The sequence below is a fragment of the Podarcis raffonei genome, chromosome 2 (genome assembly GCF_027172205.1).
Source record: "Podarcis raffonei isolate rPodRaf1 chromosome 2, rPodRaf1.pri, whole genome shotgun sequence".
In the NCBI taxonomy this organism is placed as follows: domain Eukaryota; kingdom Metazoa; phylum Chordata; class Lepidosauria; order Squamata; family Lacertidae; genus Podarcis; species Podarcis raffonei.
Window position 1 is genome coordinate 97003838 of NC_070603.1, and position 12227 is coordinate 97016064.

At 39.2% G+C, this 12227-nt stretch overlaps 1 protein-coding gene across 22 annotated transcripts in view; it reads left to right on the top strand.

Annotated features, from left to right (window-relative positions):
• The window catches only part of FOXP1 (forkhead box P1), a 536656-nt gene that overhangs the window by 297630 nt on the left and 226799 nt on the right, over nucleotides 1-12227 (top strand). For 20 of the 22 annotated variants that reach the window (XM_053378208.1, XM_053378193.1, XM_053378192.1 and 17 more), the window contains one exon: nucleotides 2537-2718. The exons of 1 other annotated variant lie outside the window; for it this stretch is intronic. In XM_053378208.1, coding sequence (XP_053234183.1) covers nucleotides 2548-2718 — 171 coding nt within the window. In that variant the 5' untranslated portion in view covers nucleotides 2537-2547. Of the gene's footprint in view, nucleotides 1-2536; nucleotides 2719-12227 lie in introns of those variants that run through there. One more of the 22 variants, XM_053378211.1, reaches the window with a different exon arrangement.

Below are 12227 nucleotides of genomic sequence, written 5' to 3' on the forward strand. Positions count from 1 at the left end.
ATGTGAGAAATGAAAATTGGGTGATTCTCTGGGAAGTAGTCTTAACAGTGACCATATTTTCTTACTTTTCTTTGACAGCCAGTGTGCTCATGGCTGAAATGCACAAACAAAGGCAACTTAATCAAGAACAATATCAATCTATTCACTATCTTTGCTATCTTATATGCTATCCAGAATATCTTTCTTTGTCATCATTTTAAAGAATTTAAGTATTCCTCCTCTTCCCCATCAAAAGTTTTAATAGCTTTAAAACCAGAGGCTCAACCCTGTCCCTGTTCTCAGTTTCTCTGAGCCAGTGATGAGTTTATCATATTCATCCTGATCAGTAACATTGTATATGTGATTGATTGATTGATTGATTGATTGATTTGATGTATTAAATTTTGATGTCACTTTTCATTGAAATGAATCACAAGGTGACTTGCAAACAATAAATAACAATAACATAATAGAACATCACAAACAAAGAATCATACAGAATAATTAGCAAATCATCAGAAAAACAATTAAATCTATGAATCCATATTAACAAAACAACTAAAAATGATGAAAGGTGGAATAATGAGATTGAAGGAACTACACAAATAACCGGGGATAGGAGAGAGAATTGCTCTGTATGGACAAAGGTGCTTTAGGTGTAGGAAAAGAAGCCAAAGGAGTATAGTCCTCCAAGAGTCAAACCATCACAGGGACCTTATAACTTAAGGTGTGTGGCAATTTAAAAAAATACATTCTACCAGGTATGATCTCCCCACCCCACCCTCAGAATATTTTGCCTCTGTTTTAAGAGCTGGGGAAAGGCTACTGTTTAAGAGCTCCACAAATGATTCAATTTACGAAGCTTGTAAAAGTGCTATAGTTTCATACATCGATCAGCCAGATTTTTAGCAACTGTTTTATTCTATTTGAACCACTTCTACTTTTTGTTCTAGATTATAATTACGCCATAATGCCTTCATTGAACAACAGTTATTCTTAATTTTCTCCCCTTTCCCTTCAGTTAAGAGCGGATTTCCCCTTCTTGCATCCCTCAGAAGCTGTTTAATTAACTCATAAAAAGTATGCCTTCTCTCCATTTTGTTGTTGTTGTTTAGTCGTTTAGTCGTATCCGACTCTTCGTGACCCCATGGACCAGAGCACGCCAGGCACTCCTGGCTTCCACTGCCTCCCGCAGTTTGGTCAGACTCATGTTGGTAGCTTCGAGAACACTGTCCAACCATCTCATCCTCTGTCATCTCCTTCTCTTTGTGCTCTCCATCTTTCCCAACATCAGGATCTTTTCCAGGGAGTCTTCTCTTCTCATGAGGTGGCCAAAGTATTGGAGCCTCAGATTCAGGATCTTTCCTTCCAGTGAGCACTCAGGGCTGATTGCCTTCAGAATGGATAGGTTTGATCTTCTTGCAGTCCATGGGACTCTCAAGAGTCTCCTCCAGCACCATAATTCAAAAGCATCAATTCTTCGGCGATCAGCCTTCTTTATGGTCCAGCTCTCACTTCCGTACATCACTACTGGGAAAACCATAGCTTTAACTATACAGACCTTTCTCGGCAAGGTATAGGGAGGTGCTATTCCTTGTGGTCCAGAGTTTCTCAAGTTACTCAGAACACATGGGAAGGAACTCCACTGCATCAGTTCCCATGCTGCCAGTATAATGTTTTTTTAAAGGGGGGGGAGGGTGTTTAAGAAGCTTTTTCTGCCTTTATTTTGAATCAGGAGTTAGAGCTGGGTATTATTTCAGATGCTGGACAAAGCCCTTAATCAGTTGTTTCTCAAGTAATATAACTTGGATACTAGTTTTATTTGCCCACATTATTCACATTTAAATGTTTGAATTCACTAGTGGCTCTCAGGTGTCTTCGTTTTCCCCTGTAAGCGTAGCTCAACCGTGAAAATAAATAGTTGTTGTTTGGCTTGGGTTGTCATCCATTTCTGATAATCAGGTCTCCCTTTCACGGCTGATTAAGAGGGTGGCTTTCACTAGGGCTCTGATACTGTTCATTCCAAAGGACAGCCCCTAGGGTGGGGGCAATGCCCTAGGCCTAAGTTGTGGGTGATAGGTGGTGCTTTGCATCTGAGTATGTATGTCCTTTTTTTTAAGTCTGTCGCCCACAACATCCTCCTACAGCAAGTCAGCAAGCATCCTGTTGCATATATATATATATATATATATATATATATATATATATATATATAGTACCACGTAGAATGTATTATAGGTTTTAAGTGAAGCGTTCATATGCAATTAAAGAAATCGAATTCTAGAGCTTGTATATCTACGTCTGCAGATATATCTGCAGGGGGGAGCTGTTGAGTAAATGCTGCTATATTTAGAAAAAGAATTTACTGATGATATAGCTATACTAACAAATAAACATAAACTGGTGGCTTGAACCATTAATGAAAGCACAAATTGTACGAAGGGAAAGGTCAAATGTTTACAGCTACGGAAAGCTTTAAAAAACATGATATATCTTAATGTACAAGTTTTTCAACAGCTGCTTTATTCTCCCTTTTTCCTTCATTGAATTATTTCAGGTTTTTGAGTCATGATGCAAGAATCTGGGACTGAGACAAAAAGTAACGGTTCAGCCATTCAGAATGGAGCAAGCGCTGGTAGCCATATACTAGAGTGCAGCCTGCGGGAAGCGAGATCAAACGGAGAGACACCTTCAGTGGAAATTGGTGCAGCAGACCTAGCCCACCTTCAACAGCAGCAGGTACATATTCAGATTTCACTACCTGGAGGGAGCAGGGGGAGAAGACTTGACCATGTAAAAATATGGTGGCATTTTCCAGCAAAATAAGAAACTTACAGAAATTAGGTTTTTATCTGTGGTTTGTGTCCTGTAGGGCAAATGTAAAATGCATGTTTCATTTATCCAATCGGAATTACTTTTTTGATACTCTTGTCAGAAAGATCAAGAGTTCATAGCTTGAGTCTGTCGTCCATTGATGACTGTACAAAATAATGTTTAGTACAAAATTTGTGAATGTGCACTTATACAATGAAATAAGGTTGGATGAAATCTGGTGGTATCCATATGCAACTGGGAACGGACGTCTCCTTACACAATGGGATTTCTGGTTTTCCTCCTTCCTTTCCTGCAGACCCACATATGTGCCCAGAATCTGCTCTGGAAGGGATATATTGGGGAAAGAGAGGAAGGAGAAGTCCTGTTGTGTGAGGGAAGTCCATTAGAGCAATGTTGGATTTTTCCCATTATGATCAAGTCTATCAATAAAAGATTTAAAAATAAATTTAAATAGGAAAGTCATGTTGTATTTATCTGTAATATTGGAATCGGGGAAAATGAATCATAATTGTACTTTTTAAAACAAGCTTTCATAATGTGGGTCATTAAAAAGAAGAAGGGGTGGGCCTCTGAGGGTTCTGTGTGTCACTACAACCTTGGTCTCCTGTAATGCTGAATGTATTCTTGAAGTATTTTAAGTAAGTTATTTGGCAGCTTTGTAAATACTTTTCAGAGCACATGATGCTCTTGTCAGCAGGTAGTTGTACAGTAGAAAACAGGAGTTGAAAACACATTGCAGTCAGCCAATGTTGCTATTTTTTCCCCCCTTGGAAAAAACGCACACAACATAATTCCACTACAGTTTAGCTGTTTTGAAAGTCACATGATGTTAAATGCAATAGACAGTTATTTCAGCCGTTTTCTTACTATGGGTCTCTTATTTGAAGTGAGAATACAATCAGTGAGAAAATCACAGCCATGCTGAATTCATTACTGCAGTAGTCATACAAAACCATGGATAAAATTTCAATAAGTGCAGGCCACAGTTGAGTAAACAGTTGCACTGAAACTTAATTCCTGTTGACTTTTCCCTCATTCTTCGCCAGGGGCACATTCTGAATCGTAGTGCAAAGACAACAGGGGTTACAGCTTTGATTAATATAGGACAGTGAAAGAGAATAAGAACAGTAAAATATGTTGGAACTACACTGTACACAAAAGCCTTCTTCTCCAAGAGACTTCACAGCAAAATGAGCTAATTCCATTGTTAGTGTATCTGCATTTTTCTCAACCTTTTGCTTCTTTCCAATCTGTTTTTGCTGGTACACATTTCTATATTGCTCTTCATACAAAATCACAGACTAGTTACCATTTTTTAAAAAATACACAGCAACAAATGAAATAAGTTAATACTTTGAAATAACAAAAAGCCATCTTATAACTTCCACAGCAGCATGATAATTCATTCTAATGGAGTATCTGGCAGCTCAGAGATCCAAAAATTGTATTACATATATTTGCCATTTCTCTTTTCACCAAATATTCAACAACATCATGGCTACCACCTTCTAACCTACCTATAATCAAGACCACACCATAATGAACCAGAGGGGTCACTGCTGAGTGAAGTAATACCTTAATCATTATATGCATTTTATCACGTCACTCAGCAGCAACCTACCTGAATGCTCAAGGAGAGGCAGGAGTGCCTTTCAAGGAGATGAATTTAATGGAATGTAAAGGAATGAGTATTTAGTTCATACCTAGTTATAACTGTCTGTTTTGCGTTTGGTTTATATAAAGTCACCTTTGGTTTATAGTCTTGTCTGTAGATCTCCATACACTTCCCTTTTTCTTTTGTCATAGAATTTTCTTTTATGAAGCAAACAACTTGCTAGTTTAATAACACATCCATACTAAACATGTGTGCATGTGTGTTTTGTTTGTTTGTTTATAAATGAGCGTACTATCCAAACAATCCTCAAAAACTGTATCACAGTGTATTTGATGGCTGTGGTTTCCAGATACTGTTTCTAGGTACTGTTAATGCGGAAAAAGGGGGAAAAAAGTTGTTTTCAAACAGCTACAGCAAGCATGCAGCATACTGTTTAGTTGTTTCTCCCTATACAACATATGCTCTCGGGTCACTTAACAGAATGCTTGCTATAAAATGCTCATTCAATAAATCTGAATGGCTGTTAAGTAGAACTGCTGTTTCCTGACAGCATTGCAATGTAAATTCTTCATTTCTCCTCTTCTTTTTGACAACTGTATTGCATTGTCTGAAGTATCAGTGAAGGGTACTTCTGATTTGGTTCTCTGTCAAGTACCTTGTTCTTCTTTGTAGGCTACCTGCAATGATTCCTAAGGGGTGTATGGCTGCATAAGAACCAGCTTCATTATTTTTAATAATTTTATCCAGTGAATTGATGTCACTCCACCCTCCCTCCCTGGATTGGCACATACCAATGACAATGGCTGGGTGAACACGCAGCCTTGAACAGCAACTAAGCATAATGCTTTATAGCAACTTGTTGCTGTGGCGTTAATTTTCTTGAATGGGATTGTGGTGCACCTGTGTGGTTAAGCTAAATGAGAGAGCCATGTCCTTGAGGGTAGTACCATATTCCGCTAAGGAAAAAAATGAAAGACTAAATTTCAGAAGTACAGTATACCTGTTTTTCCATACAACCTAGAAAGCATAGCAACAGGTACAATTTGGTTATTATTTTGTGCAAAGTAAGGAAATACAAGCTACTTAAGCGATATCCCAGTAAAATATGTTCATTTGCAAGGTATAAAGCTGTAAAACACAAATGAACTTAAAAAATTAAATAAATAAGATATATGCTATTCATAGCTCTTCACTGAAATTGGGGGGTGGTGGTATGTACAAAGCACATAAAGGAAAGGTTTAGTCGGTACTCAGTCTTGTGTCATAAGATGATATTTAACATGAACAGTGACAAACTTTTAAGCACATATGTAGAAGTTATTCATGGGAAAGCTCTGCATTCCAGTGTTCCTTGCACATGCGGGGGCATGCATATTTGCTATGAACAAAAAAGAATGAGAGGTGTGTACTTCTCTATAAAGAGGAGCTTATCTCAGTTCATCCCTACTTTACTTGTGTCTATCATGCTGAAAACTTGGGATAAAGAAAGGGAGAGTCCTTAGCTGTAGAGTAGCTGACCATGTCACCTTGATCATAGGGAAAACTTGGGGCATTACAAATGTTTTACCCTGTTACAAATATCTGTTTTAAAAAAATACCTTGCATTGCATGAAGAGCAAATGCTTAAAAATAGATCCAAAAGGGAAAGAATGAACAGAAAAGTAAAATATTGGCAAAATTGGATGTTTCTGAATAATGTGAGGGAGTAAGAGGGAGGAGATTAAATCTGAAATCTATGTGGTTGAGAAGGGAGAGGATCTGTTCAGCTTCAGGCGTTACTTTTGAAAAGCCATGTGTGAACACAACTCTTGCAAGCAAATGCCATCTGGGTAGGATGATCTGCATACCTGCCTCTAGCAAAGATTTACATTTTCTGGAGTCAGTGTCGTTCTTCGCTTGAAAACAGATGCTTCCTACATGACATTTAAACACACATTATTGGTGTGTGTACCATATTTTGAATGTGTAATGTCAGAATCTGCGTGTAAGGCTGTTTCTGCCCGATTTTGAACCGGGGACCTTTCGTGTGTGAGGTGAACGTGATAACCACTACACTACAGAAAACCAGTTCAAACGTGATAACCACTACACTACAGAAAACCAGTTCAAACGTGATAACCACTACACTACAGAAAATCAGTTCGGACGTGATAACCACTACACTACGGAAAAACAGTTCGGACATGATAACCACTACACTACGGAAAACCAGCTCGAACGTGATAACCACTACACTACGGAAAACCAGTTCGGACGTGATAACCACTACACTGCGGAAAACAAGTTAGAACGTGATAACCACTACACTACAGAAACAGACTTGAAAGAGAAGTTGCTGAATTACAATTTATCACTAAACTGAAAACTATGGAGAGACCTGGTCTTAATAGAGATATTGGATTCCTGTCTCATTACATAGGCTAATCATCTGCATACTACCCGTTGCTTTTTCCTGTAGGACTAATTGCAGTCGTTAACAGTCGTCAACAGGTTTACCATACCCATTCAGCCCATCTCCCACTACCCTCCCACTATATATAAGGGTCTGGTGACTCAGTGTATCTGAAGAAGTGTGCATGCACACGAAAGCTTATACTGAGAACAAACTTAGCTGGTCTCTAAGGTGCTACTGGACAATTTTTTAATATATTTTGTCAGAATCTGCCTTTGTTATAAATGTTGAGAATAATCAGCCTACAGTAACTCAGTAGCAACAATAATGTTGGTCACCACACATCCCAATGAAGCCTTCAGTAGATAATTGAATCATGAGTGAGGCTACCCATGTTGAAGACTGGAGTAGCCTAGGGGAGCTCCTTGTTCTTAGAAAGATGTGAAGCTTAGACACTGGAGAACAGGACAGAAGCTTTGACAAGGAAATGAGATGCCTCAGAGTGTTCTGGGAGCATCAAATTGCTGGAGGGAAGCATCACATCCTATGAAGTATGTATTAAAAGATCAGCATGGCTGGCTGTTTTAGGTCATGCTGGACCACAGAAAATATGACCATGATAATAACAAAGCGTAGAATTCTGGTTGGGATTTTTGTGCATGTACGGAGGCACGCAGCTTTCAGTTGCTTTAAAAATATCTAGCATTGGCCATAATATTTGGACAAGTTTCCTTTCTCAGTTCTTGCAAAGTTTTAGGGAAACATCTGTTATTTAAAATGGTTGTTTTACAGCTAGTCAGGTATTTGGATCATTAAGTATTGTTATGGTTTCAAAAAGGAGAGGTGGAGAAATTGGAGTAGGCATTATAATAGGAAGACCTGAAAAGCTGTGTTGCTCAGCAGCAGAAACACAAACTTCTTTTCAATGATAAACTGTTCCGCTTTGATGCCATAGATTTAAATGGTGACAAACTCAATCCAACATTCTTTTTAACATTTAGGAGCCCATGCTTTGTGGATGGGTTAAGCTACGCTGGTTGCAGATTTATTTGCCAGAATGGCAAGAGGAAAAGGTCATTCTGTGGACAGATGTGCACAGATATTTTGCAAGTGTGCTTGCATTTATTGGCAAGCTAGTGGTCAGCTGGCAAAATTGGTAGTGTATGTATAATGTAAATCAGGGGTCAGCAACCTTTTTCAGCCATGGGCCGGTCTACCGTCTCTCTGACCGGACTATATTTTGAAAAAAAATATGAACAAATTCCCATGCCCCACAAGTAACCCAGAGATGCATTTTAAATAAAAGCACACATTCTACTCATGTAAAAACACACTGATTCCCGAACCGTCCACAGGCTGGATTGAGAAGGCAATTGGATTGCATCCGGCCCACGGGCCTTAGGTTGCCTACCCCTGATGTAAATCTTATCATTTCCCTGGAGTATATATTTTTAGGTAGTATTCACATTGCTTGATAAAATGGTTAGGAGACGAGTGCTTTTATGACAACATAGAATAGTTACATATGCAAGCAATGCATAGAGGAACAAGATGAAAGTTTACGCAGAGAAATAACACTTCATGTAGGAAACTGTTTCTTTCATCGTTTTGTGTTTGAACTGCAGCTTGATGTAGTTATGAAGAGTCACTCATGTTGTTTTGAAAACTTAAGTTAAATATCTGCCTTAATATGTGTACTCATGGTTTAGTTCAGAACAATACAAATGAAGTTGTGTGCATGATGTTTCATTGACACACCCCTAAAGTAATAATGAATAATCTGGCATACTCTTACTTTTCCATAACTTTAAGGCTGGAAGTAAGTGTGTGTGTGCACATTGCACATGTCATAAGTCCTACTGAATGTAATGTTTAATATTTAACCCTGTCCCATTCATAGATTTCAGGGACATTCTGTGGATAATTTGTCCAAAAAAAGGAGCACTATCTGGATTCTATGTTCATGAATGTTGCAGAGGTGACATTCAAGTCTTGAAGTTGCAGAATATATTTGAATAAAGAAGTTAATTCAGAAGATACATGATATATTGTCATACCCAGCCACTGCCAAATTGTGTAGGGAGGAGATAAAGTTTTTGATGTAGTAAATGAGGCCAAAGGCACAGCAAAGTCATGGTTAAGACTGGGGATTAGTTGCTGGAGGTGAGGGCAGTCAGAGACTTAGGGCTGGATCCAAATATGTGCCCACTGAAGGAGGTGGATGGAAGGTGACTTTCACACCATCTCCTACCCTAGGCATTACCCCTTGAAAGAACTCTCCTGTCAGAGTTTATGGTCAGAAAAGGTGCCTCTCTCTGATTTCCCATGATCTCTCCCTTCTCCCACAGCCCACCCCATTCTTTAGGTTTGCCTGAACTTTAGGGGAGAGAAGAGGGTGGAATAATCACCTTCCACTCACCCCTTTTATGGGCAGATTAAGTAACTTGGAGGACCAGTTTTCACTCACTAACTTTTCCTTGTGACTGAAATGGTTGTTGATGATGTGAAGGAATCTTCTCTCCCCATACATTCTTCAGGGCTGGCTCTAGAGTATATTTTTATTGTTGGGTTTTCATGAGTGGGATTGCTTTTCCGGTAGTGAATAATTTGAGAGGGAACCATTACCCACTTTGACAACAGAAAGGAATTTGTTCCTTCCATCATTGTTTCCAGTTATGCGCTTGCAAAGCAGACCCTTCCATGCCTTTGGGCAACGCAGGTACATGGAAGTGGGGAATTGTACCAGCAAAGCAGTCTTACTGCACTTGCCTTTACCCCTCAAGTTTTCTGATCACTCGATGTTGAATGGAAGGTAACATGATATCTTTTTAGTCATTCAAATCTAATAACTTTTAATCTGAAGGTTAAGTAGTGGTATATAAACTAAGACATGATAATATCAATTTTATGTTCACTGAAGGGCACAATATACCTCTTTCAGTAGATAGAAAAATGTGTGTAAAATGTCTTTTGCTTCTCAGGAGAGATTCTGTCTCAGAGAACTTAGAAATATAAAAGCAGCACAATGACAGAAATTAAAAATCGCATTAAGGTAGATACTGTTTTTGTCTCTTTTTGTTTTTAAGATCTCTGATTTATTTCAGTAAAAAGCACAGTCCATTAGGTAGATTTTTTTTTAAAAAATGCCCTTTTATCTTATTTGTACTACATCGACACTATCAAGGCTTGAGGCTACAATCAGAGTTTTCATTTTGTATTTTTATCTGTGTAGGTATAAGGTGTGTTCACATGTTTGGAGCCATGTATTTAATATTTTCAAAGGATGCATTTCCCCTTTAAAAAGAAAGAAAAACAACTGTGAAAACTTTTAAAGAGTTAATTTAAACCATTAAAGGAAAATATGATGGTAATAGAGAAGTGAAAGAAAGCTTGTCAGTATTTATTATATTTGAAGTTCCTAATAATAGGTGAAAATGCAGGGGTTTGTAAGTTTTTTTTCTACGCTACATTTTCATAGACATATTCTCCCCTCCCCCACACTTCCCTTTTTTAAAATATACATTTTCCAATCATCTTTCTAAGAATGAGTTAAAGATACTGCCCAGTATAGGTTACACCCATAAAAAAGCACCCATGAATGTAAGCTAGGTTAACTGAAGGGGTACTTTTAAGTTACATCAAATATATTATTACAGAATGGTTTGCTCAGTTTGATCTTAAATAATTACAGGAGATCATTTCCCATGTCATATGGAAATTACAGGTCAGAGTTCGGGAACCTGTGGCCATCTACTTGTTGCTGGACTAAAACTCCCCTTGTCCTTGAGCATTGGCCATACTTGCTTGGGCCAATTTCCCAGTTTCCCCATACAGTGGTGCCTCGCAAGACGAAATTAATCCGTTCCGCGAGTCTCTTCGTCTTGTGGTTTTTTCGTCTTGCGAAGCACGGCTATTAGCGGCTATTAGCGGCTTAGCGGCTATTAACGGCTTAGCGGCTTTAAGAAAAAGGAAACAAACTCGCAAGAACTCGCAAGACGTTTCGTCTTGCGAAGCAAGCCCATAGGGAAATTCGTCTTGCGGAACGACTCAAAAAACGGAAAACTCTTTCGTCTTGCGCGTTTTTCGTCTTGCGAGGCATTCGTCTTGCGAGGTACCACTGTACCTGCTATAGTATAACCGGGCAGTGGACTTTGTGGGTGGGTGGGGAGCTGTGTTGCTCCCTTGACCTCTCATTAGTCATGTTGCAGATTACTGGGAGAAACAAGGCAGCATTAAGGTTGGTGTAATACAAAGGTTAGGTGAGCACCACCACACTTCCCGCTATTGAGAGTTTCATCTAAGGCCTGGTAAATTCTCAGATGCATTGTCTGTGGGGCTGCCTTGAAGATTGGATACTTCAGTTAATATGCAATTCAGCTGCTAGGCTTCTATCAGGGACCAGCTACATAGAATGTATCCAGGCAGTACTTAAACTGGCTGCTGGACTGTTTCCACAGACAATTCAAAATGCTGTTCATTAGCCTGCTATTGTTGTTTAGTCATTTAGTCGTGTCCGACTCTTCATGACCCCATGGACCAGAGCACGCCAGGCACTCCTGTCTTCCACTGCCTCCTGCAGTTTGGTCAAACTCATGCTGGTGGCTTCGAGAACACTGTCCAACCATCTCGTCCTCTGTCGTCCCCTTCTCCTTGTGCCCTCAATCTTTCCCCAACATCAGGGTCTTTTCCAGGGAGTCTTCTCTTCTCATGAGGTGGCCTGATTTCCCTAAGAATGGATAGCTTTGATCTTCTTGCAGTCCATGGGACTCTCAAGAGTCTTCTCCAGCACCATAATTCAAAAGCATCAATTCTTCGGCGATCAGCCTTCTTTATGGTCCAGCTCTCGTTAGCTATAAAGCCCTAAATGACTCCGGGTCCTCCCTGCTTGAAAGGCCCTTTTTTCTGCCTAGGTCTCCCAAAACCCATTGTTCATCATGAGTAGTGCTTCTCTGAGTCTCTGCTCCATCTGACGTTAGGTAGGTCGTGCCTGGGGAGAGAGGGCTTTATCAGTCATGGAAACTTGCACTTAGTATGCTATCCTAAGAGGAACTTGTGCAGTACCGATGTTGATCTCGTTTCAGTGCCAAGTAAATACTTTTCTTTAGTGCACCCAGGCCATGTTTTACAATTGGTTTTTAGCATTCACTTTATAGCTGTATTGGGTTTTAATGTTTACTGCTGCTGTATTTTTAATACTTTATATCACGTTTTGTTGTTTCAAATCATTTGTGTTCCTGAGAATCATACACTGAAGAATCGGTGCAGTGCTTAAGAGAAGCTAACTAGTATTTATATTGTATACTCAAAACATTTGGTGTATACTGTACATTAAGATAAGATCGTCAACATTAATTATTATTGCCCTATACTACAGATGAGTTGCGGGTGGCTCTGAGACTGATGGAT